The 26,933-nt window shown below is 51.0% G+C and overlaps 1 protein-coding gene across 6 annotated transcripts in view; it reads left to right on the top strand.

Annotated features, from left to right (window-relative positions):
- LIMK2 (LIM domain kinase 2) overlaps window positions 1–26,610 on the top strand; it is a 64,559-nt gene extending 37,949 nt beyond the window's left edge. The window contains exons 1-16 of one of the 6 annotated variants that reach the window (XM_019643213.1): window positions 420–893; window positions 9,012–9,147; window positions 10,022–10,131; window positions 10,733–10,921; window positions 12,119–12,224; window positions 12,583–12,779; window positions 14,474–14,660; window positions 15,037–15,054; window positions 15,490–15,576; window positions 16,276–16,407; window positions 16,651–16,707; window positions 19,654–19,719; window positions 20,649–20,823; window positions 21,553–21,608; window positions 22,631–22,788; window positions 24,878–26,610. In XM_019643213.1, the coding sequence (XP_019498758.1) occupies window positions 841–893; window positions 9,012–9,147; window positions 10,022–10,131; window positions 10,733–10,921; window positions 12,119–12,224; window positions 12,583–12,779; window positions 14,474–14,660; window positions 15,037–15,054; window positions 15,490–15,576; window positions 16,276–16,407; window positions 16,651–16,707; window positions 19,654–19,719; window positions 20,649–20,823; window positions 21,553–21,608; window positions 22,631–22,788; window positions 24,878–25,022 (1,872 nt within the window). In that variant the 5' untranslated portion in view covers window positions 420–840 and the 3' untranslated portion in view covers window positions 25,023–26,610. Of the gene's footprint in view, window positions 1–419; window positions 894–1,168; window positions 1,433–6,717; window positions 6,913–9,011; window positions 9,148–10,021; window positions 10,132–10,732; window positions 10,922–12,118; window positions 12,225–12,582; window positions 12,780–14,473; window positions 14,661–15,036; window positions 15,055–15,489; window positions 15,577–16,275; window positions 16,408–16,650; window positions 16,708–19,653; window positions 19,720–20,648; window positions 20,824–21,552; window positions 21,609–22,630; window positions 22,789–24,877 lie in introns of those variants that run through there. The other 5 variants (XM_019643211.1, XM_019643216.1, XM_019643210.1 and 2 more) reach the window with 5 other exon arrangements.
- Window positions 26,611–26,933: the final 323 nt, after the last annotated feature.

Genomic DNA, 26,933 nt, shown 5'->3' with positions numbered 1-26,933 from the left:
CAAGCCGAGGGAAGGGATGAATGGGAACTGCAGCACCAGGACCAAGTTGATGCCTGGCTGGAGCAGAGAGCCCAGAGGGCAGCTCTCTGGACCTGGGTCTCTGGACCTGCCTCTCCTGCCAAAGAACCCCTCCCATTGTGAGGGCGTGGCTTGGCCTGGAGCTGGCATCCTGGGCTTTTCTTCACCTCCCAGCAGAGCTGCTGTCATTTGGGCATCTCCTCAGGCTGGGGACACTTGGGGGCAGAGGTGTGCCCTCTTTCTCCTGCCCTGCCTTGCCCTGAGCTCAGGGATGGACGCTCAGCCGCTGCTGGTTATTGTCTGTGGTGCCTGCCCACAGCCTCTCTCCAGCCCAGCTCCACCCCTTGCCTGCAAGGTCTGTTTCCTAATAGCTGCTCCAACCACACACCTCGGTTCCGCGAGGAGCCCCTCCTCTTCCTCCCTCCCTCCCTCATCAGGGGTGGGACTGAAGAAGAAGGCTAACTTGACAGCAGCGCTTCTTTCTTAGCTAGTCACCGGCCCCTGCCCGAGAATGCCTGTGTGTGTGTAGCCTCCGAGAAGGTGGTTCTCCCGAAGTCCTGAGGGGCCGCCTGAGCTTCCGAGAACCGGGGAGGAGCCATTCCAGCCATGAGTCCCTTCGGGAATCTGCTGAAGGGGGGCAAGTGGCCCAGAGTCCTCATGCCCCTCTGGCTGCTCCGGAGGGAGAGGTGAGCGCCAGAGAAGCCGGCCTGCAGCCAGAGGTGCCGGGAGCCCCCGGGCCTGTCATGGTGGCCATCTGCAGCCAGCCTGAGGCACTCCCAGACGGGTTTGCAGCTGAGCTTGTTTATCTGGTGTGGGAAGAAGATGGGGAGTTACTTGTCCATCCCGGCTTACTTCACCTCCAGAGACCCCTTTCGGTGAGTTGGGCTCTGAGTCCCCCTCCCCATCTCCTCCTGGCCCCTGGTCCTGAGGGGAGAGCAGAGGCTGCCCTGAATCTACTTCTCAGATTTCACTAGTCCTCTGACCATCGGGTTTGTGAGGCAGAAGCCAGCAAAGCTGTTCCCAAGCAGAACCAGCCTGGCAAAAGCTCGCCACCATGTTCTGGGAATGGTGAGGTGAGGGATTTGCCCAGAAGGAAGCTCCTGGGGAACTCGGGCTCTCTTTCCTTCCCAGACACACCTGGAACAGCCTCCAAAAGATGCTGCCGACCGGCCTGCTCTTGATGTTACTGCTTCCGGGGGAAGAGCACAACTAGGGTGCTGTTCTTCCAGCTCTCACATATCTTACCTGCAGGCTGTGCTGCCTCCCCGGGAATTTGTCTCAACAAGCAGGATGGACAGGTTTTGCCAAACAGCATGGAAGCTGACACAGTCTGGGTGTGGGCAGCCTGGTACACAGGAGGCATTCTTAATGGCAAGCACTTTTGCCTCTGGCCTCTAAGGGCTTCTGAGCTCAGGTGAGTTCAGTTGCTAGGGAAAGGCCTGGGCCGGTGCTTCCGAGACTGGGGCAGTTGGCTTTGGAGTGTTTGTGAGCCGCAGGGCCGCCCCCCATGCATGCCAGGCCTGAGTACCTCTGGGGGCCTCTTTCTGTGGAGCCTCTCGGAGGGAGGTGTGGAAACTTTCTCACTGTCTCAGACCTGCCTTTCTTTGCTCTCTGCCCCACCCTACCTCCAACAGAAACTCCCCAGGGGGTTACTGGCCCTCAGGGTCCCTCCTGAATGGAGTCATTCCTGGCTGGGGTGGGGCTTGTTTTCATTCTTTGGGAGCTGCCTTTTGTTCCAAGGGCTGCCTCCTCCTCAGGACCAGTGGTCCTGGTCGACTTCTCCCTTCTGGCTTCCCCAGCCCAGCCCCGTGCCCAGACCTCACTGCTGGGATACCAGTCAGGTGGCCAGGCCCTGGGCAGAATTCCATGGAGTTCCATGGAATTACTGGACCCTGGCAGAGGAGTGGGGAAGCCTCTGGATTTGGGGGGTGGGAGGGTGGTAGGAGGGAACCAGTCCTCAGTGCTGACCCTACTGGGCATCCTGCTAGGCACTTCCTTTATCCTTTGATCTCTCAACAGCCTAAAGACAATATGTATCCTCCTTTTTCAGGTGAGGCAGCCAGATTTAACAGTTAAACACGTGGGGTCTCTCTGGTTAACGTTTCTGTCTTCCTGAGTTTCTCTCATCCCTCAGAAAGCTGTACCTCCCCCAGGGGTGCCCTAGCTTTGGATTTTCTCTCCCATCAGAGAAGGCAGGAAAAGGACCCCTAGAGCTTGTCTGGTTTATGAAGGCATGGCAAAGATTCTCTTCTGAAGAGCCAATGGGAATTGATCTTGAGTTTAGGAGGCAGGTTTTACCATGTGGAATCGAGATGCCAAGTGTTTGAAGTTGGAAGTAGCCACTAGTTTAAACCAGGACCTCATTAATCCCTCTTACTCTTAATCCTAGAAAGGCAGTTTGGGGGAGGGGTTGTTCCCTCAAGAGCCAGGAATGCTGTGCCCCTTTTAATCTCTGGGGGCAGGACCAAACTTCTCCGGAGCTACAGCAGATCATGAGCTCTTAACCTGGACCTTTGAAGACCAGGCCACCAGTGGTGCCCTGGTCTTCTTGTCCTTGGTCTTGTTCTGCCCCTGTGCCTCTGGGGAACCTGACAACCAACCCCCCACCCTCAGCTCTGTTTGCCCAGCTGGAGTCAGGAGGCTACTGACTGACTCACTCACCCTAAACCCTCTCCCCTCCCCCAAATGGGAGGCCACATTCCTGAAGCCACTTCTGAAGAGATAGCAGGCACACTGGGCTCTGTCCCACTGGAGGGACCACCCAGACCCTATGCTCTCCCAGGTATCAATCTAATCGATCACCACTGTCACTGCCTGGTCAGAAAGCTGTTTCCCCCATCAACCCCCTCCTTTATTACAGGGTGTCCTCATGGGCTGCTCTCTGACCAGGTGCCTATCCCCTGCTGGGCCTCAGTTTCCTCCTCTGCAGAGCCCAGGGGCTGAGCTTCCTGGGATCCTGAACACGACCCTTGCCAGATTCTGTGGAACAAATGAAGTCCTTGACCCCAGGCTTCTGGGGGACTACACGCAGTCCACAGGAGTTCTGAAGCTGTGCTTGTAAGGAAAGTGATACAATCAGATTTCATGGTGACATGATCAGGTGTGACAGCAGCAAGGGAGGGAAGAGGGAGCCGGGAAGGAAGAACGCCATTTCTCTGCCCTGTACACCCCTGCCTGGCTGGCCGTGCTCAGCAGCGTGCACTGGCTTCCTCTGCCAGGGCCACTCATGTCAGGGCTGAGATGCAATTACAGGTGCGCTCCCAATAAGAAAACACCTCAAATTGGAATTTCCAAGAGGTAAATTAAGGTGTGACTTTTTTTTTTTTAAGATTTTTATTGGGGAATTGGGGGGATGGGAACAGTGCTAGGGAATTGGGGAAAGGGGAACAGACAAGTTGCTGTCCTTTTGTTCTTCAGTCTAGTTGTGGAGGATGTTGCTTCACTGGCCCAAGTTGGCACCATCATTGCGCTCTTCCCGGGCGAGGCAGATCAGTCGCCGGCTTCTGGACGGCTGCTCTCTGGCCGCTCACGCTGGCTGCTGGCCACACACGGTAGCCCATGGCAATCCACTGCCACAGGGACTGCAGCCCACGCCGTTGCCGGCGACTCATGGCAGCCCAGCTCCAGGTTGAGCTGTTGTTCAGCATCTCAGCTGTGGAGGGCAGTGTCACTGGCCCTCATATGTGGGATCCGAACCGGGGCCCTCTGGCATCCCAAGCCAGTTCTTAACCATCGCTCCACTCGGCCGGCCCCCAAGGTGTGACTTTTATCTGACATCTTTAAAGCGTTTTTCGACATCTTTAAAGCGTTTTTCTTTTTATAGAGTTTCCCTTAATGTCTGACATTGACTTAATGGGTTTGGTTTACACGCTGTCTCTGGAAGAAAACAAGTGCATCTTTGTAGTCTAAAGCAACCCATGTTTAAAGGGAAAAGTTATTCTTAACCCTGCCCAGCTCAGCAGTAACTTTTGGCAGCTGCCTTAGGTCTTCTGGGACTCTTTTCCTCCTCATCTGAAAAATGAAGGTCTTGGATCAGGTGAATGGTTCCCAGCTCTGCAACTCATGAGGCTCCTCGGAGACACACAACCTCTTTTCCATTTTCCCCCCCATAACGGAGGCTCTTCCCTTAACAGCAGTGCAGCTGCACAAGTTACTTGAAACTGCATAGGCTTCTTGGCTCTTGTTTGGAACTGAATCAGTGTGCTCTGGTAATACCTATTTCTTGTTAACCAGAAGCTCATGATGTGTTTGGTTAATTTTTAAAAACAAGATAACATATTCCGTAATAATCAGAGCTTAATTGAAAGCCTCTTTCAATGTACAGGGTCCGCAGGAAGGAGGAGTAATAATGGGATCTTTGGTGGTGGAAGACTGGGATGGACCAGGGTCTTTCAGCCCCTGTTCTATCTGCCCCTCTGGACCCTGGGGGAGAGTTGGCATCCCATCCCGGTCATGACACGCCCAGGGCGAGCGTCAGCCAGGCCTTTACCAGGACTTGGGGAGGGCTTGTGCTTTAACCTGCATAAATCCACTGTAACAGTGACTGTTTGATTCCATTACCGCATAAGGTTGAAAATGTACCTGTTAACATTTATCCTGAAGAATCTGCGGGTGAGGGAGGGCTGGGTCTCTTATCTTATCTCACGTGGTGTCACCCCGCCCAATAGTACCTTGCCTGTTTGGTCTTGCACATCCAAGATGCATGGTAACTGTTTCCTAATTGATAGGAATTGATTAGGGTCTATTGATTTTCTAAGTGATTAGATAAATAATTCATTTTAGGACCTTTTCTACTCCCAGAAATCTGTTTGTCTCTGGGCCAAGAAGCAGGTCCACATTGCTTGGGCGTGGAAGGAAAAGGAGTCTGTCTCCTTTTGCCCTTGGTTTTCTCAAGTTAAAGAGGAGAGGGAGGAAAATGGACACTTACTAAGCCACACATCATGCTAGGCATTTGTGCATAATCTAACTCTCTTAGCCCCATGAGATTTTATCATCACCAGTGTACAAATAAGGAAACGGAGGCTCAGAATCCTGACGTTAACTGGCTCTAGGTGATACATAGTAAATGGCAGAGAAGGAACATGGACCTGGGTCTTAAAAGAGTTATTTGTGAGAATCTCAACTGATTATCTTTTTTTGAAAACCTGTGTGTTCTTTGCTGACTCAGAAGACATCAGTTTAAATCTGAGCTGCCCACCGAACAGACTGCCAGGGTTCGGTTCGCTTTGTAGCTACCCAGACACTCTGTAGTGCTTTGGAAGAGGGGTTTTGGAGGTCGTCTTCAGTGCATGTGAGTCTCTCAGTGGACTCCTCTGGCTGGAGGGTTTCAGCTGTTCACTCTGGCTGCTCAGAAGAGTGTCACGACTGATGCCTTGGCCCTGGGTTCAGGGTTCCACCACATCCAAGCTGGATGCCCAGGGCAAACTTTGACTCTTGCTTGAAATTTTCAAAAATTGAAACCTGGAAAATCCTTGTCTTTGAGAAGAACACATTGTGGCCAGGGCCTCAGTGAATCGGAGGTGGGATTTTATTTTTTGAGTAGCACCTTACATTTTCAGAGTGTTTTGGATTCTTAAAAGGTCAGAGACTGCTGGGGAAACAGAATGATGTAGAATAAATAAAGGAAGAAGATCTTGCCATTTAACATTTGGTACTTGGGCTTAAGGTAAAACCTCACGAAATGTAACACTCAGGAGACTTGAGCTCTCAGGGCTCCAGCCTCCTTATTCAGATGCGAATCCTGAAGCCCAGCTTAGCAGATGTGCTTGCCTCCTTATGCGGTTCATGTAGCACAGTGGAAATGGCTTCATAGCCAAGTACACACAGGTTCAGATTCCAGCTCCATCAGGTATTAGGCAACATTGCAGAAGTGACTTGACTCTGCTTCAGTCTTCTAGTTTAGAAAACGGGGTAATCCTATCACCTTGCAGGGTGTGGTCAGGATTAGAAATAAGTGTATAAGTAAGACACCTCCTAGAATGCCTGGAATATGGTTGGCGGTCAAGTAACAACAGGTAACAGTAGCTGTTAATACCTAAGCTAGGACTGTATGTGTACCGTGGCACCTTCTCCAGTGGCCTAAGAACCAGCTGTGTTCTGTAGCAAAACAGCTTGGAGACCCATAGCCCTCCTGTCAGCCATTCACCTTCCTGTTCTTCACACATACCTGTGGCGACCAACTTTGGCTGGTTTCTGGCCGTGCCCTTCCAAGGCATCCCTTGACACAGATGTGTGCATTGGTGATGTGACTCTCCAGCCAGGTGTTCTTCCCAGCAGGCTGGCGTGACTCTCCTACATGCTGACACTCGTTTTTCTCCCCACTCCCTCTCCTGGGCCTGGCCAGGGCATTTGCAGCAAACAAACGCAGGATATTGGCAATGGAAAGGAGGACATGTTCTGGTGCTCCTGTGCCCTACAGCGCACATACCATTGCAAGGACGTAATAGGCCCCAGGTCTGCAGTTGGGTACAAATACGTCTGTACCAGGATTTCTCCACTTGCAGACAGGACAGGACCCGGTGACCATGAGCCACAGAACCCTTTTGCTGCCACCTGGACTGCTGGTTCTTGCCACTCCCACCATTTTCAGTTTGGAAACATTTGCTAAGGGCTTACTCTGCCAGGCCTTTTGCTAGGTGCTGATTCCACCAAGACTAATGGGACACTGTTCTCATCTTTAGGGAGCTCACAATCTAGTGAAGAAGAAAGACCAGGCACCCAAGAGCTTTAAGTCAGAAGGTGGGAGACAAGAAGGAAAGCCTCTGCTTCTAGTGCTGGCTCTGCTGGGCACCTCACAGCTATTCAGAACCTCATTTAATTTTACCCCACAAGTAGGTGGTGATGTTGCTGTTTCACAAATAGAGGTGAAGCAGCTGGCCTCAGACCACTTAGATGGTAAGTAGTGGTGCTGAGATCTGAATGTTGGGTCATCTAGGGGAAAACATCAATAGGCACAGAATTGAGGGTGTTGTCAGTCTAATCCCCTCATTTTGCAAGTTGGGAAACTGAACCCAGAGAGGGAAAGGGACTTGTCCAAGAGCATGTAGCTCCAATGAACTTGAACAAAGCTACCCAGCTAGTGGCAGTAAGTGGCCAATAATGTGGGCTACCATTTTCATCATCTTTATTTAATATTGGGTTGTCGGAAAAGTCATGACGCATTTTTGCAACGAAAAACGTAGAAAAACTACATCAAGACTTTTCCGACAACCCAATAGTTAACACTGAGTTCCCACTGTACTAGGTCTTCTATATGAACTATGTATACTTTAATACAAATGATTCCACTTTCACAGTAGTCCATTTTACAGATGAGGAAACTGGGTCAGAGAAGTGAAATCACTTGCCCAAGATGACATAACTAGTAAGTGGCAGGGTCAGGATTCAAACCAAGAGGCAGCTCCACTCTGTCTCAGAAGCAAAGATGTGGCCAATATGGGTGGTGTGAGCCCTTGACAAGAATAGAGAGTCTGTTAACTAGAAGGAGAGGTGGCACGGTTTCAGCAGGGCAGGGAGCTCTTAGTCTGGGTGCTGGGAGGCTTGGAAAGAGGAGGAGCTCATCTGTGCAGACACGGCCTGAGAACACGCCTGACCTCACTGAGAGGTGGAGCGTCACAACCAGGTGACTGGAGAGAAAGTTGCTGTGGATCTAACATGTATATCATGCACAGTGCTAATGGAGTTTTGGTTCACCCCGCCCAATGATTTGAAATTTTCCAAATATATAGAAAAGTGGAAATAATAGTTCAAAGAACACCCATATGCCCTTCACCTAAATTCATCATTTGTTAACTTTAAGCCACTTTATGTCTCTACAGACATACACACAATGTATTTTTTTTTTTTTTTGCTGAACTGTTTAAAAGTAAAGTGTAGGTATCTTGACTTTCACCCTTAATTACTTGAATATGTTCTAAGAATTCTTCTATATAATCAAAGTACTGTTATCACATCTAAGAAAATTGACACTGTCACAATATACTCTAATGTATAGTCCAAATTCAGATTTCCTCAGTTTTTCCAAAAATGTCATTCATGGCTGTTATCTTTTCCAATCCAGTATCGAATCCAAGGTTTAGTTGCTGGATTTAGTTGCTATGTCTCTAGGCTTGTTTAATCTCTCTGCCTTCCTCTCCCCCAACCCCCATGACATTAACATTTTAGAAGAGTCAAGACCAGCTGTCTTATTGAATGACCCACATTCTGGATTTGCCTGATTGTTTCTTTATGCTTAAGTATTTGGGGGAAAGAATGCTTCATCAGTAATGCCGTTGGTGAAGGGTACATTTTTAAGAGTGGAAGTGAATAAACTTCTTTGGTTCAAGATATCTCTCTAGACCAGAGGTTCTTAACTGAGGCCATAATTAGGCTTCAATTTTTTTTTTTTAATTTTTATTGGGGAATTGGGGGAAGGGGAACAGACAAGTTGCTGTCGTTTTGTTCTTCAGTCTAGTTGTGGAGGACGTTGCTTCACTGGCCCAAGTTGGCGCCATCATTGCGCTCTTCCCCGGGCGAGGCAGATCAGTCGCTGGCTTCTGGACGGCCGCTCACTGCGGCTGCTGGCCGATCGCGCTGGCTGCTGGCTACACACGGTAGCCCATGGCAACCCACTGCAGCAGGGGCTGCAGCCTATGCTGTTGCCGGCGACTCTCACAGCAGCCCAGCTCCAGGTTGAGCTGTTGTTCAGCATCTTAGCTGTAGAGGGCAGTGTCACTGGCCCTCATTTGTGGGATCCGAACCGGGGCCCTCTGGCATCCCAAGCCTGTTCTTAACCATCGCGCCACTCAGCCGGCCCTAGGCTTCAATTCTTAACACACGCATACCCCCTACCTAAATTATATGCACCTTTTCCTTTATGCATTTTTCTGGAAGAGGCTTGACTCTTACCAGATTATCAAAGAGCTTCGAGACCCAAAGGAGGTTAAGAAACACTGGATCCCAGAAATATCTGAATTCTAAAGATCCAGGAAATTTCTTCTTATCTTGCCTTTCAGGTGTTCAGAATGCCAGGAGCCCCTCACCAACTGGTACTATGAGAAAGATGGCAAGCTCTACTGCCACAAGGACTACTGGGGGAAGTTTGGGGAGTTCTGCCATGGCTGCTCTCTGCCGATGACAGGGCCCGTCATGGTGAGTGAGTTCCTCCATCTCTGCCCCTCTTGGTCATCAGAGTCCATTGAAAGTGTCTCTAGTTCCCTATGGCCATGCATCTTCTGATCTTCCCATCTGCCAAGTGCTTTCCCTTTTATTTAATCATTTAAAAGATATTCCATAAGGGCTGGCCAAGTAGCTCAGTTGGTTAAGAACTTGCTCAAGAGTGCGGGCTCTGAGCAACAGGGTCATCAGTTTGATTCCCACATGGGCCCGAGCTGAGCTGCCACTGAGCTGCCAACAGGTGGCAGGATGGCTCAGCTAATAAATAAATAAATAAATAAATAAATAAATAAATAAATAAGTAAAAATAAAAGATATTCGCTGAGCACCTATTAAGTGCCAGATAAGACCTTCCCTCAAAGGCCTAACAATCCGATGTTGGGCGTGGATGGGTAAGCAGGTAGGGAGGAGACCCAGTACAATGGGATGAAGGCCTTAAAGGAAAGTGTTACAGGTAGATTAGAGGATAAACCTAAGTTGTGTTCAGGGAATCAGAAAGGGAGATTCTGGAAGGGGGCAGAGAGAGGTTCTGCCTCCCTTACCTGCTGTAGACAAAGGGCTTCAAGCCCAGCCATGGGCTTGCCAGCCCTGTGTGCCTTTCTGAGGCGGTGATTACTTCTGGGGACTTGTTCTCATGGCTGAGACCAAAACAGTTTTTTGCAACCTCAGAAATGATAGGGAGGCACCAACCTGACACTTCCTCTGGAAGCTCTAGGGCAGGAAGTGCAAAGGTATATGATGCTCAGGTCTGTAGATCCTTGATCGGAGGTCACTCACTCACCCCTACCCTCACTCCAGCAACAGTGACGACTCACTTTCTTTGTCCATCCTTCTCCCCACCTGCTCACAGGTGGCCGGGGAGTTCAAGTTTCATCCAGAGTGCTTTGCCTGTATGAGCTGCAAGGTGATCATCGAGGATGGGGATGCATATGCCCTGGTGCAGCATGCCACCCTCTACTGGTAAGATGGTGGCTTTGTGTCCATCCTCCTTTCCATACAAGAGCAACTGAGAGAGAGTGAGTGACAGGGGCAGCATGAGTTGGGCAGGACTACTGGGGTATCAGAGCACTGCATTCCTATCACAGCAATGCTCTTAACCAGCTCTGTAACCTGTAAGCGAAACGATTAACATCCCTCTGGCCTCTGTTCTTACCTACTGGGAGAATAACAACACTGCCCTGAGATCCTCCCAGAGGGAAAGAATGGCTGGAAAGATCCTTCTCAGACAACAATCCTAGAACATTAAAGTCTAAGGCCCCTTAGAGTTCACTCAGTCCAACTGCCTTGGTTGACAGAAGTCAGCCTGAGGCCCAGAAAGGGGGAGGGGTCTGGGTTCTCACTGAGTCAAGGGCAGGGCAAAGAGAACCCAGGCCATCTCACCCCCAGTCCCAGCCCGCCCCAGAGAACCCAGGTTCCTCATTCTGAGCAGCCAGCTGGATTGTGGCAAGGACAGTGAGAATGGCATTATGGGTACTGTACTTAAAGCCATAGATATAGTGGGTGCTGAGGGCTTCCAGGTGGGGCTCCATGATCTTAGCCCCCTGTATGCTCCTCTCCCCAGTGGGAAGTGCCACAACGAGGTGGTGCTGGCACCCATGTTTGAGAGGCTCTCTACGGAGTCTGTTCAGGACCATCTGCCCTACTCCGTCACACACATCTCCATGCCAGCCACCACCGAGGGCAGGCGGGGCTTCTCTGTGTCTGTGGAGAGTGCCTGCTCCAACTACGCCACCACCGTGCAAGTAAAAGAGTAAGTATCTTGAGAACTCTGGAGCAGGGGTTCTTGAGCAGAGTCCGTAGATGGGCCTCAAGGGGCTCAGAACTCCAAAGTTACACAGAGCTCCCTTTATCCTCATCTCATATCTTTCTTCTGGAGCTCACTATGCTGTAACCACACCTAGGCCTTGGCACTTAACTGTTCTCTTTCTATGCTGCTTCCCACCAGATACTTAATGCCGAACTGCTTACCTTTCACGTGTCAAGTTTCAGATCATGGTTGCTCTTTGAAATTATCTGGCTTGGTTATGTGTATTGGTTTGTTTATCATCTGACCTCCCCACAAGTTCCTTCTGAAACTCAGTCTTGTTTAGTACTGCGTGCCCTGGGCCTGGAACAGTGACTGGCACCCAGTAGGTGTTCGTTGATTCTTGTTTTATTGGTTGAGTGCATGAATGAACAGAGGAAGGAGGAGAAAGAGATTAAGATTCCATCCTAGATCCAGGCCAGAGGCCAAACGGGGAAAGAGTCTGTGTCCATCTCAGTACCAGTAACGAGGCACCCGTGGCTGCCAGCCCTGTAAATCATGATTGTGCACTTACTGTGTGCTGGGCACTGGGTGTTTGCAGTACAGGTGAGAGGTACTAGGGTTGGGGAAGTCAGGAAGAGGTGAGGTCTGCCCTAAAGCCTGTTAAATGAAGACGGGAGAGAATGGTGTTCAGGGCAGAGGTGGGAGTCTCTTTGTGTCTGGTGCAGCTTGGGTGGTTGGGAGTAGCCACAGATGGAGCTGTTATGTCATGGAGGGCCTGGATTATGAAGATTTAGCAGAACTTTTAAGGGATTAAAGCAACAAAGTGGCTCGACTAGGTTAGCTATTTAGAAGGGTTGCTGATGTGGAACTTGGTGGGAGGGGAGCAAGCCTAGAGATGTAGAGACCAGGTAGGAGGCTGGTGCAAGATCCAGGTGAGAGATATCGGTAACTATGGTGATGGAGAGAAGGCAGGATTTTCCAAGATGGTGACAGTTGGGGGGCAGAGAGGAAACTCTTATGGGGAGGATGATGTCCAACTTTATGCTTAGGTCACTGAATGAGTGGCCTTTCCCTGTGAGTGGCCTGGGCCTTGAGGGCTAGTAGGGGTCTGGGACCTGGTGAGCCTTCCTTGCACAAGTGAAATTGGTCAGGCACATTTTTAGGATGCGTTTGCCTTACCTCAACTCTTGTCTGGCCCAGGGTCAACCGGATGCACATCAGTCCCAACAACCGCAATGCCATCCACCCGGGGGACCGCATCCTGGAGATCAATGGGACCCCCGTCCGTATACTCCGAGTGGAGGAGGTAGAGTGTGTGTCCAGTCTGTTTTATGAGGATGGGACATGAAACAGATCCTCTGGGACATCAAGCTATGGTCTTTACGTTTCCCCACCCCGAGTCTATCTCCTTGTCTTGCCACTGAGCCTGTGACTACTGGCGAACTCCTGTGTCAGCCTGGCATGTTTCCCAGGCAGCAGGGATGGCCTCACAGATGGGGAAGCTGACAGGATGCCAGGCATAGTGTACTGTGGGGCTACTGGCAGCTGGAGGCCCCCATTAGCCAAGCATTGGCCACACTGTACTTGGATCATCTGGGCTGATGGTGGGTGGCCGGGGATGGGGCAGCCTATGGGAGCCAGCCTTACACTGCTCTTGGCCACAGGTAGAGGATGCGATTAGCCAGACGAGCCAGACCCTTCAGCTCTTGATTGAACATGATCCCGTCTCCCAGCACCTGGACCAACTGCAGCTGGATGCACGGCTCTCTCCCAACATGCAGAATGCTGGACAGCCCCACACCCTCAGCACCCTGGACACCAAGGAAAACCTGGAAGGGACACTGAGGAGACGCTCCCTGAGGTGCCACCCATGCTGTCCCATGCCCGTCCCGCAGATGAGGCGGAGCTGGCTTTTGGAAGCCAGCAGAGTTAGGAAGGGAACCAGCTGGCCAGGGACAGGCCATGAGGATTGTGCTGACCCAGCTCCCCCCACGGAGATCACAATTCATATCCAGGACCTGTGTGTGATCTGACCCAGCTGTCTGCCAGATTTCCTTAGAAACCAGAGGGTCAGCCTCTGTCCACTGAACTCCTGAGCTGGACAGGAGGCAGTGACACTGGACCCCAAAGGGCACCATGGCCTGTGGGGGGGGGCATGGGGCTCAGGCAGGAGTAGGGGCACAGATAGGATTAAGAAGTATAAATCAGGATGTTGAAAACTATAAAGCAAGAGACGAATCCAAGTTATTTTAGATTTGAGGGACCAACAACTGAAGCCTCAGAGTTGTCCAGGTCTGTGGGGAGGTAGCAGGTGCCAAGTAGGGAGACGAAGAATTGGAGGAGTCCAGAGCACTGGCTGTCTAGGCAGACACACCCACATGGCGCCTTCGAGCTGAGCTCCCTCCCCAAATCACTTCATCTCTCCTAACCTCTTTCTGCACTTGTGAAGTGGAGTTGTAAGATAAAGATGGCTATTTCAGCAGTTATGCAAGGACTCTGTGGGAAAGGATGCAAAGTAGCACAGTGCCATCACAAAGTCAGCACTTGGTGCTGTTAGTATCACTAGGAATCAGGTTCTTTATCTGTCCTCTTGACCAAATAGACTGAATCACTCAAGCCCCTCTTGGCTGGCATCTGTTGGACCTAGGGCCCTCCCCACAGGTGGCTCCTGCCACTCCTGACTGCCCTCTTGGCCTCAGTCAGCTTGAGTGAGCTGGTGGAGGCAGGGCTCCAGAGGGCTGAGAAGGCCTGGGAATGCCTGGCCTGGAAAAGGGAAGATGGGGCGAGGGTGGCCAGAGAGCTCTTCAGATGCCTGGAGGGCTGTCATGCAGGGGGGGCAGTTCACCTGGTGTATTCCATGGGCACACTAGGCAGGAAATGGAGCAGAAGAGCAGCCCTTTGCAACAAGTGAACAAGCCCTTTTCACTCGCCCAAGTGAAACGAGTGTGCCCGGACAGAAGGTTGAGGGGTTGCAGTCCACCTGCAGTGCCATGGACTTCAGCCACCTTGTCCCTCCTTCAGGGAGGCAAAGTAACTAACAGTCATCATTACTGTTACTGGCTGCTTTTAAAAATGTAAGCATAGTAGGTTTATTGCTATAAAAGTTATACATGCTTATGATTTTAAAGTTGGGGGAATATAGACAGGTACAAAGGTGTGGAGAATATCCAAAATCCTGTTGGATCATTTTTTGGATGGCAGAAGGCTACCGCTCTGACCCAGTTAGTGCTTTGAATCAAGCAGACATGGAAGATGGAGCACCATCTACAGTGCTGTCATGTACTGAGCACTATCAGCCAGTAGCATCTAGTCAATTGTTGCAAATGAGAAGTACTCAGGGTTCCTGCTTTGAATGTGTTTTTACTACGCTTACACTGATGTCTGCAGCCCCGGAAGGGCACATCTGTCTGATATAAGAGTCCCCCTCCCACATCATAGTCCCTGAACTACAGACATTGGAATGGATGGGGTGGCCCTGAGGTCCCTGCCCCCAGGGTTTTCTGGCAGGTCTCTGAGGACCACCCTATCCTTACCTCCCTCTTTGTTCATCTTCAGGCGCAGTAATAGCATTTCCAAGTCCCCCGGCCCCAGCTCCCCAAAGGAGCCCCTGCTGTTCAGCCGGGACATCAGCCGCTCAGAATCCCTCCGTTGTTCCAGCAGCTACTCCCAACAGATTTTCCGGCCATGTGACCTGATCCACGGGGAGGTCCTGGGGAAGGGCTTCTTTGGGCAGGCCATTAAGGTAAGCACAGGCAGCAGCTGCCCTGCTCCTCTGCCCCTCCACCTCTCTCTTACTGGCTTTCAGGGAGTTCTGATCACGTGATCTCACCCTACACCCTGCAGGACACCAGGCCTCCTTTCTGTCTGCAGGTGATGGTCCCAGGCCACTTCAGGGCAGCGTTGCTGTTGCAATGAGCTTAGTGAACCTGGAGACCAGAGTTGGGATGAGCTGTGCCCATGGCCCTCCCACCTCCAGTCAGTGGGTGTTTTTAGGTGCCCAGAGGCCTCAGTGCTGGGCACACTACAGGGAGCACACAGGGGAGTGGCTCCTGCCTCCTTGGTGAACAGTCTTGGGAACTAACCTCTCTCTCTTTCTCTCCTCCTCCTCCTCTACTGAGAGCTGGGAGGGGGAGCAGGTAAGCCATGTGTCTCAGCTTTCGGGGCATTGGGGCTAGAGAGCTCACCCCTGGCCCACCAGCTCCATGGCGCATGTCTGTGGCACTGACCTTCCTGTCCCCAGACTTCTGTTCACCCAAGGGACTCACTCCTGTGTCAGATGATCAAAGTCCCTGCTTGGCTTGAAAGCGTCCCCTCCTGCCTCCTTCCACACTTCCCTTTTCTGGCTTCTGGCCTCTCCTGTGTGCATGCCCAGCCAGCTGTCCAGGGCAGAGGGTGTGCTCCCTTCTGAGACCCCCATTGCCCTGTGCTATATCTTCTACACATGAACTCTGTCCATCTGATCCGGCTCAGTGTGTCTTCCAGGGGATGGGATGGCCAGTTGCATAGATTTTCACACGGTTCTCCAGAACTGCCTCTGGTCTCTGCACTCATAACAATCACCCTCCTTATAGGTGACACACAAAGCCACAGGCAAAGTGATGGTCATGAAGGAATTAATTCGGTGTGATGAGGAAACACAGAAGACTTTTCTAACTGAGGTAAGAAGGTGGGGGGGTGTTAGGAGTTTGGTGTCACTGTTGGAAGAGGAAAGACCTTATTAAATCATGGTTTTAAGAGGACACTTAGTTTGGAGTCATTTCTTAAAGTCTGAGCAAAAAAGTACTAGAGGAATGTCCCTGCCCCTCTGAATTACAGCATTATTATTTGTTCCATGAACATGTACTAAAGACAGCACCTGTGTACCGGGGATGCAGTAACAAATGAGGTGTGGTTCTGAGGCACTCACAGATAATGGGGTGATGAACATGAAAGCAGACCAATTTCGTACAACTAGGTACTGTAATAACCGCCTGGACAGCCTGCTAAGGGAGCCTGGAGTGGGGCCTCCCAGAGAACTGACACCCCTTGAGCATTTCCACAGTTTTTACCACCTCTCCCAAGTTGCTCCATTAATTCAGCTGGGTACACCTGTAGTGCAGGTGCTGCCCTCCAGGCCTTTGGTGCACTCTTGGGCCATTCCACTCCAATATCGCCCCCCTGCACTTCCTAGAAAGGCAGGATCCTGAGGGCAAGGCCTGTGGGGCCTTCCCATCCATGCAGAGGTGTTCTTTCCATCACGTAAGATAGAAGGTAGGAAATGCAGGTAACACTGGTCGAGCTGACCCCCTGGAGGGAAAAGGTGAGGAAGACATAGGAGGAAGTAACCACCTGCCTTCCTTGGCCTCCCCCACCCCCAGGTAAAGGTGATGCGCAGCCTGGACCACCCCAACGTGCTCAAGTTCATTGGCGTGCTGTATAAGGACAAGAAGTTGAACCTGTTAACAGAGTACATTGAGGGGGGCACGCTGAAGGACTTCGTACGCAGTGTGGTGAGCATACCACCCCCATAGTCCCCAAGAACCTTGGTGGGTTGTCAGTTGGACCCCTATGTCACCACCACCCTGGAACCACGATGGCCAGAGAGACTCGCTGCTTTGCGTACAAAGGGCCATGATGAGTGGGACTGGGCACAGGTGGGGAGGGTTTACTGGCAGATCACGTTGACCCATGATGCCTGGACCACAAGTGGCACAGGGCCCAACAGCCTCTGATGGACATTCCTCATCCTGCAGGACCCGTTCCCCTGGCAGCAGAAGGTCAGGTTTGCCAAAGGCATCGCCTCTGGAATGGTGAGTCTTGGCAAGAACTTTGCCAGTGGGTTGTGGGGGTGGGGAGGCTGGGAGAGGTGCAAGGATTTCAGGCAGGCATTGGAATGCAGGGACCCCATCCTGGGCAGCATGTGCATGCTGGGTCATTCAGCAACTATGTACTGAGCTTCTCTGTGCCAGTGCAATTGACCCCAGACAGCTGTTCTCAGCTCACAACCCTACTCTCAAAGAATCCAAATCTTCAAGGGCAAATGGGGCATGCATGAGCAAGGCAAGCTGGAGAAGCAAACTAATACAGGGTGGCCTGGCCTTGCTGTCACAGAGTTGTCCAGGTGCTCAGGGCCTTTGGATCAAGCAGAGAACCTCACTGCGTAGGAAACCTGAGAAGGGGGAAATGTGTTCGACTTGAGCCCTGAAGGATGAGTCAGAATTGGATAAAAGTTCCTCTTGGCAGAAAGGCCCCAGGGTTGAAGAGATGACCACAGCAGAGACCTGGGAGGAAAGAGTCAGTCTTACCTGGGAAAGAATGCTGCCAGTGACAGCAATAATGAGTAACGATTGCTGAGGGCTTTCTATGTGCCAGGCACGAGCTAAGGGACTAACCTGCATGTGCCTGTTTATTCCTCACCACAGCCCTGGTTTCCAGATGAGAAGCTGAGGCTAAAAAGGGACAGAGCTAGGAGCTTGGGCTAGTCCATGGGTTGGCAAACTTTTGAGACGGAAGAGCCACCAGGGATCAGCAAATTGCGGCTTGCGAGCCGCAGGCTCTGAAGTAAAATTGAAAATAAAACTATCATAGTTTCATTTATAAAAATGTTAAAGGATATTATTCACATAATGGTGACTGTGTAAAAATATATTTATGGCTCTCAAAAATGTTTAAATTGTTGTGAGGGACAGGATTGGCTGTTTCAGGAGTCGGCAAACTTTTGAGACAGAACATATCCAAAGAGCCACATGTGGCTCGCAAGCTGCAGTTTGCCAACCCCCGGGCTAATCAGTCCTGAGATTTTAATCACTCTTAAAGTGCAGTCCATGAAGACAGTATTAGCCTGGGGGCACGTGAAGACCCCTGTGTGTTAAGCTAAAGTGTCTGGACTTGATTTAGGTAACCAAGAAGACATGTAAAAGATTTTTAAGCAAGAAAGTTTTATGGCCAGAGCTGTACTTTTTTGCAGAGGAGTCTGGTGTGGTCAGCAGTTTGGAGCAGAATTGGGAGAACTCAGGGCAGGGAGACCTGGATGGGGGGGGTGAGGGGGGTGCCAATGAAACATCTCAGATTTCTGAATTAAGGTATGACTTGGGGAAAAGAAGATTGAGGGATAGGGTGGAGTCAGGTTGGCAGTGAGGAAACAGAGGTGGTGGTAGGAAGAGTTGGGTGGCTTGAGGTGCCTAGGAGAATGGTGGCATCCTTTATCAGACATTTTGGGGGTGGCAGTAATGGTAGGGAAACAGGTTTGGGAAGAGCTAGGATAGGTGCCTGCTGAGGCTGACGTGTGGTTGGTGGGGTCAACACATGAACAGAAGATGGCTTTGAGAAGGGCTAACACTGAGGAGGCTGAAGGAAAAGGCAGGCACACAGGAGCCTTCGGCAGGTAGTATGGGAGAGGTGTGGGCAACCTTTGTGGAGGGGATGGGCTGGTCACGAGCTACAGCGATTCAGGAAGCACTCCCTGGGTGTGAGGGCACCTCCAGGAGCCTAGGGGATAGAAGCAGTATTACAGGGGGCTGGGGAGGAGTGAAGTGGCTTCAGAGAGTAACAAGAGCCAGAGATGGAGTCCTGGAGGAGGGAAATAGCAAACAGACCTGTTTGGAAACATTTAGGTAAGAAAAGGGAGAAGTCAGCTGGCTGAGTGGCTCAGTTGGCCAAAAGCTCACTCAAGAGTACGAGCTCTGAGCAACAGCATTGCTGATTCCATTCACGGCCCGAGCTGAGCTGCTGCTGAGCTGCCAACAGGTGGCAGGATGGCTCAGCTAAGGAAAAAAAAAAAAAAGCATTGGTTTGGGGCCGGCCGGGTGGCGTGTTAGTTAAGAATTGGCTTGGGAGCGCGAGCTCTGAGCAGCAGGGCCCCGGTTCAGATCCCACATGGGGGCCAGTGACGTTGTGCCCTCTGCAGCTGGAATGGTGAACGGCAGCTTGACCGGGAGCTGGGCTGCCGTGGGTCGCCAGTGACACTGTAGGCTGCAGCCCCTGCTTCAGTGGGCTGCCATGAGCTACTGTGAGTGGCTGGCAGCCAGTGTGAGCGGCCGGCAGCCGGCATGTGCTGCCGTGAGCCACCATGAGCAGCTGTCCAATGGCCGGTGAATGACTGCCTCACCCGGGAAGAGCACAGTGATAATACTAACATGGGACAGTGAAGCGACATCCTCCACAACTAGACTAAGGAACAAGGGGACAGCAACTTGTCTGTTCTCCTTCCCCGATTCCCCAACACTGTTCCCTCCCCCCAATTCCCCAATAAAATCTTTAAAAAAAAAAAAAAAGAGGGAGAAGTCAAAGTGTAAACAGAGCAAGGAGGGTGCTGAGTCTCGGGGGAGGGGAATATGAGGAATACAGAGCCAGCTGGACCAGGAAGAGGTCACTTCTTCCCCTGTTGCAGGCAAAAAGGACCCACGATAGATGAAGCCAGAGATTCTGGGGTGAAGGGACCAGGAGCAGTGCACCTGAGGGCACTTGCTTCAGCTGGCCTGGATCTAAGTACATGGGTAGAGGGGAGGAGGACGTGCAAGGGCCTGGGCCTGGTACGTTGGGGACTTTAGGAGCTAGCAGGAAGAGAGAGGAAACCCGGGTGGCCTTGGCTTGGACAAGAGAGTGACAGCAGGAGGGCCTGGGCTCTGGAGTTCAGGTTGGATTCTGAAGCTGGATGAGGATGGCCTGGGAGAAGAGCAGGCTCTATGGCCCCAAATCCAGAGCCTGCGTCTGGCTGATTTACTGGCCACTGGCCTCAGCTCATTCTTCTGTTCCAGGCTTATTTGCACTCCATGTGCATCATCCACCGGGATCTGAACTCACACAACTGCCTCATCAAGCTGGTATGTCCCGCTTCTCTGGGCTTCCCCGGGGCAAGCCCTTCTGGCTTCCTTGTCACAAGGGATACTGACCCTCTTGCTTTAGACAGAGATACAGCCTAGGGCTCCTATCTTGCCTTTCCTGCTGCCACCATATGCCCTCCTCTGTCTTCTAGGGGCTCCCAGACACATGCAGACACAATTCTACCTCCTCCCAGTAGCAGCCTTTGAAATCCTTTAGTTAGCATGAACTTTGGAAGTTCCTTAACTGTGTATACAGCCCTGTCAATTTTCCTGGTTTTGCCCATGATGGTCCTGGAAAGCAGCTCACGGTGGACTCCATTTTACAGCTGTGGCACCTGAAGCCACAGAGCTACTGAATTTACAGTGACTGGGTTGGGACTAGTATTTGTCCCACTGGCCAGTAGGCGTCGGTTGTTACAATGTTATTCCTCCTATTGTCTTGCAATCTGGCTTCCTGGGTGTCCACTAACTGGCCCTGGCTCCACCTTCTGAACCCACAACAAACAATCCTAATCCCTTTTCCACATGACATCCCCATCACTATTTGAAGAGTTTATCTCCCCCAAGCTCCCCACTGACTGCTTCCACCTTGCCTTTTTTTTCTTATCCCGGTTCTAGCCATGGCCTTAAATCTTTGGGAGAATAAAGCAGGAAGGGGAACAAACAAAAGAAAAGAAATCCCATGTCCTGCCTCTGAGTTCCACTCTCCAGGTCCCAGATCCTTACCCCTTTGGGCTCCAGCAGCTCTACTGCGAGTACCCCCAGATCTGGGGCATCTGCTGTGTACAGACTGTTACAAAACAAATGCTGAGCCCCCTCTGCCAGAGCTTTGGCTGTGACTCCCCTTTGCTACACACCCATGTTCCCCTTCTTAATGGCTTCTCTTGGAAATGTCCCCATGAAGTCCTGACCTGGCCCTGTCCTACCAGGACAAGACTGTGGTGGTGGCAGACTTTGGGCTGTCACGGCTCATAGTTGAGGAGAGGAAAAAGCCCCCAGTGGAGAAGGCCACCACCAAAAAACGTACCCTGCGCAAGAATGACCGTAAGAAGCGCTACACCGTGGTGGGAAACCCCTACTGGATGGCCCCTGAGATGCTGAACGGTGAGTCCTGGTGCCCCGGAGGGGACATGCCCCCAAAGGGGAAGTGGGGGCTGTGGATCTTACAGCAGAGCCCTGGTAGCTCCAGGGGACGTCTGTGAAGTGCAAGGCCAAATACCCAGAGCTGAAGGCTATTGATTGTTATCCCTCACCAGACTGGACCTCTAACTCCTCCCTGAGGTCAGTGTTCCATCCTGGGATTAGGGTGAGGTCTGACTTTTGTGCCCCATGGGTTCCTGAGAGCTCAGGCTATTGCCTTGAGCTTTTTAGCCTTTTCTCTCTCCATACTGAAGTGTGGTGCCCCCTTGTGGATAATGCTCAAATCAGCCAGAGATGCTGGCTGGGACTCTTGAAACACACAGGGTTGTGAGGCCTCAGAAGTGGCCTGAGACAACCCTTTTTGGGATCTGAGACCCAGAGAAGTTCAGTGCTTTACTCAGGAGCACACAGCTGGCTAATGGCACAGTCCAGATGAACCCTGGTCCAGTTCTCTTTCATTATCCCACGCAGTTTCATCATGGGCAGCGTGGTTCCATAAGATCTTTCCAAGGCAGCCCACCCAGGGCTAAGGAAAGGAAGTTTTCAGTTGGTACCTGTCCTGGGAAGTCTGTGGGGCATCCCCACGGAACTTGTTCTACCCCAGTTCTTGGCTGTGGCCTGGCTTAGCCCCAGATTCTCTGCAGAGCAGGTAAGGGGCCAGACCTAACAGCCTCTTCTCCTATGTTCCCCAAGGAAAGAGCTACGATGAGACGGTGGATGTCTTCTCTTTCGGGATCGTTCTCTGTGAGGTGAGCTCTGGCACGTACGTGAGGCCCGAGGCAGCAGGCTTAGGAGCTAGGCTCTGCCTCATAACTGGGCCTCCTCCTAAGAATGAGTAACTCGCCATGAAATCAACACAAGTGTAGGGTTGTACAGTTTATCACACATCTGTTGACACACTCAAGTCTCATTGGTCCCATGATAAGGACAAGGTAGGGTTTTTTCAGGCAAGGAAACAGGCTTAGAAAGGGGCAGTGGCTTGCTCTTAGTCACATGGCCAGTGAGGGGCAGGTGAGACTCGGAACGCCACTAGGAAAGGCAGGAGATTGTTCACGGGGCTGTCCATCTAGCTCTTGGGCCAGATTCAGCCTCCTCCTTCCAGGCACTGGTGGTGCCCCTGCCATCAGCCTGGAAGTAGAAGTAGCCACTCTAGGAAGTGCCAGCCCATCTAGCACAGTGCTAGGTACTGTGGGGTACAAAGCCCTGGAAAGATTCATGCCCTTAGGAGCTTATCTCATTCTGTCTTAAAGCACTCAGTCGAACACATAGATTCAAAGTCTTCTCTAATTCCTGTAGTGGTGAGTGATAGAGAGTCAGAGACAGTTGGAATAATGAAGGTAGGTTCTTTTTTAAATTGTTTTCTTTAGTAGAGATCAATTGAGAATTTGTGTACAAAGCACGAGGCTGGCACCAAAGGGTTTCAGACATGAATCAGACCCAGCACCTCACTTCACAGAGCCTGATCTCTGGCAGGGGACACGGGGACACACAGGGTGGGATGTGTAGGAACTGCGCCTCCAGATTTGGAACACTGTGCTTCTGCTGCAGTGAGGCCTCTTCTAAACCTTCCTCAGTAACAAGACTTTCAGTTGAGAGGCAAGTCTGGATTAGCAAGATTTGGAGAGATGGGGTTGGGGGGCAGTCCTCTGACCTCGGTTTTTATCTTCCTCTTCTGCCCATCCTTCCTGTCCATGAACCAGCATCCCTCTCCCCTACTATATGGCTGTACCCTCCATAGACCATTCCTGACCAGCCGTCTTCTCACCTGCAGATCATCGGGCAGGTGTATGCAGATCCTGATTGCCTGCCCCGAACACTGGACTTTGGCCTCAACGTGAAGCTTTTCTGGGAGAAGTTTGTCCCCACAGACTGCCCCCCAGCCTTCTTCCCCCTGGCTGCCATATGCTGCAAACTGGAGCCCGAGAGCAGGTTGGTATCCCACCCTTTTCTCCCAGCTCACAAGGTCCTGGGATGCTTGCTCCAGTCTTCGGCCATCCCGAGGCCTTTCCAAGGCACAGGGAAGGGAGGGGGGCAAAAGCCTTGAGCGCAACTACTGAAGGCACCTGACAGCTCTGACGTGCCAGGTGAGGGGTTAGTGGGGGGACGAGGACATACTACCAAGTGACCTGGGTGTAACACAGAGACACAGCCATTAAAAGAAACTTTGACAGAAGAAAACTCACCCAAACCTATACCATTCTACAGAATAAATGTCTTCATGTCTCCATATTCCCCTATCCATGTCCACACACACGCATTTTTTATAGTTACGATCTGAGAGAAAAGTTTTATTATTAAAATTATTATTTATTAAAATTATTATTATTATTATTATTTTTTTTTTTTAGCTGAGCCATCCAGCTGCCTGTTGGCAGCTCAGCAGCAGCTCAACTCGGGCCGGGCATCAAACTGCTGTTGCTCAGAGCTTGCACTCTTGAACGAGCTCTTAACCAACTGAGCCGCTCGGCCAGCCCGAAAGTTTTATATTTTGCCCTGCATTTTCCTTGTTACTACCCAGTCTTCCTATTTATCATTTTTGTTGACTACTTGAAGTTCTATTAAGAGACTCTGAACATATTATAATATACATAATGTAAATGTTTAGTTTTTTTCCAGTTTCTGTTTATGATAAGTATTACTTACTACAGTGAGCATCTTCGTTTAGGTAATTTTCTCCTTTGAAGAAATATTTTTACAATTACCTTAATCTTCTCAGGTTATAGCTTTCATTGTTACCAAAGTTACCCTGGGTCTTTTCAAGTTTGTGCGTTAGAGAGCTAGAAGCTTTGTGTTTTTTTTCTGCTATCAAAAATCATGTTTCTTTTAAAAAACAAATTCAAACAGCAACAAAATTTATAGCACAGGAAGTGTTATAATCTCCTAACCAATGTACCCCTCAACACTGTCTCGCTCCCCAGCTCCATCCCCCAAAGGTAACCAGTTGGCACATAACCTTTAGTTTAAAATTATTTCCAAAGGTCCCCTGTAGCATCAGGACTGGCTGGTGGGAGGCTCCATATTCATGGACCAAAGGACCGCAGTCCCTCAGTAACACCGGAATAAGCGCCTGAGGAAAACATGTGAAGCTACACAATATTTGTTTGCTAAAATTAATATCCCTTTTCAGTTATTCTAAATGTCTGTCTTTAATTCATTCAAAAATATATACTGAGTGCCTCCCATGTGCTGGGTACTGTCCTAAGTACTTGGGATATATCAGTGAACAAAACAAAGGTGTCTGCCCTCCTGGAACTCACATTCTATCAAGGAAAAATGATAAACTATAGATAAAATAAACTATACGGAATATAAGAAAGTGACAAATGGTATTTAAAAATGTAACGTTGAGGAAAGAGGATTGTTTAGGGTGCAAGTTGTAATTTGAAATAACGGTGATCAGGGTAGGCTGAGAAGGTGACAAGATATTTAAGCAAAAACATGGAGGAGGCGGGGGAGTGAGCCTGAGACTTATTGGGTTGTCGGAAAAATCATGACGCATTTTTGCAACGAAAGAGAAAAAATACGTCATGATTTTTCCGACAACCCAATAGGATTCCAGGACACCTAAGCTATTTTTAATGGCTCCGTGTTTGCTTTCTCCTTGGGATGAGCTGCTGCGTCTCTGAAATGCCCCTTTCCAGGCAGATCCATCTGACGTGGAAACAGTCTGAGGACTGGAAAGGAACTTTAAAAAGGCACTTAGTCCAGTCCCGCTTTTGATGATGACATTTTCTCCAAGACATAGGAGGAGCTTTTTTCTCCTGGACTTTCTTTTTTTAAGCTACTGCCTGGAGCCAAGCCAGCCTTCTCACAGTGTTAATGCTGATTTTTATAGCGACCCTATGCAGTAGCAATAGCATTATCTTATCCCCATTTCCCACAGAAGTGCAAGGTTCAGGGGCTTTCCCGAGGTCATACAACTAGGAAGTTACTAAGCCACAGGCCCGAGTACCGTCCACACCACCCTGTGGCCCTAACCATATTTCACGTGCCTCCAACATACCCCTTTTCTTTCTAGACCGGCGTTCTCAAAACTGGAGGACTACTTTGAGGCCCTCTCTCTGTACCTGGGGGAGCTGGGCATCCCACTGCCTGCAGAGCTGGAGGAGCTGGACCACACTGTGAACATGCAGTATGGCCTGACCCGGGACTCGCCCCCCTAGCCCTGGCCCAGCCCCCTGCAGGGGGGCCTTCCACAGCCAGCATTGCCCCCTCTGCGCCCCATCCCTGCTGTGGGCAGGGCAGTCCGGGCTTCCTGTGGATTGGCGGCTTGTTTAGAAGCAGAACAAGCCATCCCTACTACCTCCCCAGGAGGCGAGCAGGCGCAGCACCAGGGGAACGCATCTCCACAAGTTTTGGGGCCTGGTTACTGTCTGTAAATCCAAAACTCGCCTGAAAGCTGTGAAGAAGAAGAAAGAAAAAAAAAGCCTGGCCCCTGGGCCAGGAAGATCTGTTACTCGTGACCACTGGGGAACTCCCTGGCAGTGGGGTTCCAGGAGGCTCTTGCTTACACTAATCAGTGTGACCTGGACCTGCTGGGCAGGATTCCAAGGTGAACCTGCCCGTCAGCTCTGAGGTCTGGTCTAAATGGGGACAGGAGGACTTCAATTGGGAGTGTGGACAAGAGAAAGACTGGTGGCCAGGTGGCAATCCAAGGACGTGAAATGTACGTGGTGCTACTCCCCTTCTACTCCACGTCCCACCCTCCCCTGGGGCAGGGGTTGAGGGAGTCGATTTTAAAGAGTCCCTTAGTTTGTGGTGGAACTGGCCAGGAGTCAGAGGCAGGAAGGGCTGGGTTCTGTTCACCTCCCATGCCACACCAGTGTGAGGGGAGCTTCTGCCTAGTTCTCAAACTTGCTAGAGATTGGCTGAGAACTGCTGGGTGGCATCCTCTCTGCCTGCAATAAGAAGTCACCCACAGTGCAGGAAGGAGCTGGTGGCTGGAAAGAAAGAGGCCCTGCCCTCTAGAAAACCCATATCCTGGCTTCTGTCACTCACCCTGGTGGGCACCTCGGTCAGAAGCCCGAGACACTTTATAGAGCTAGATGGGTTCTGGAGGACAGTGTGGCTTGTCACAGGCCCAGTGTATGAGACCAGAGGAGTGGGAATCTCAGCCATCTCTTGGCTTTGTGGCAGCCACTGCTCACCCTTCATACCTGATCCAGGTACTAACTTGGGCAGGAAGAGGTGGCGGCAGTCCCAGAGCTTAGAGACAGCTTCCTGAGCTGGGCCATCTGGCTTCTACATCCCCTGTTGGCCAGTCCAGCTTGCTAGCTACTGGCTGCAGCCTCCTGAGCCACAGCCATGGGTACTGAAAAGCCCTGGGGGCAGCCTCCACCTGGGCTCCTCCTAAGCGGGAGCTTGCGCCGTATTTAACACATTGGGGATGGGTTTGGGATCTTACTGTGATATGTGGTGGTTGTACTGGGGGTGGGAAGGAGGAGGCGGGTGGGAGTGATCCAAGAGAGTGGTTGCTGTTAATACCGTCTTGTATCTGTTGGGTGATATGTGGAATACTGTTCATAGACCTGACGAGTTGTGGGATTAGATGTCATCTCTGGCTATGCTCTATAGACCATATGTATATGTGAGTGTGCAAGCTTGTGGGGTTGAGCCCTGGGCTCCCAACAGCAGCAAGGTCAGCATTGTGTGGCTGGTTGTGCCTCAGCTGTCCCCAGCAAGCTTGGGAGTGGTGGATCCAAGCTGGGCCATTGAGCAGACCAAATAAATTAAGCAGTTAACATAACTGGAGATACTGAGAGTGTGACTTGGAGCCTGGCTTAGGGAGATGCATGTGGTGGGTCTGCTGGCCTGTCTGCTTCCTTTTGGAGGAATGCTACTGGCCAGGTCACATGGCTTCCCATGGCAGGGAGTTCTTATGCCCCCTAACTCGAATCCCCACTCCATATGTAGACACCAGTCTGCTTCAGAGAACATGTACATCCCACCTGAGGCAGGCAGCCCAGTCCTTAGGTAGGTCTGACTCCCGCCTGCCATATACTCCCAGCCTTTCATATATGTGCACTCCTAAAGCCTGGATATCCTGGGCCCTGTCCACAGGGCTGGGTGCCACC

This window comes from Hipposideros armiger, unplaced genomic scaffold (genome assembly GCF_001890085.2).
Source record: "Hipposideros armiger isolate ML-2016 unplaced genomic scaffold, ASM189008v1 scaffold_75, whole genome shotgun sequence".
NCBI classification, from domain to species: Eukaryota; Metazoa; Chordata; class Mammalia; order Chiroptera; family Hipposideridae; genus Hipposideros; species Hipposideros armiger.
This window is presented reverse-complemented; position numbering and strand designations above follow the sequence as displayed.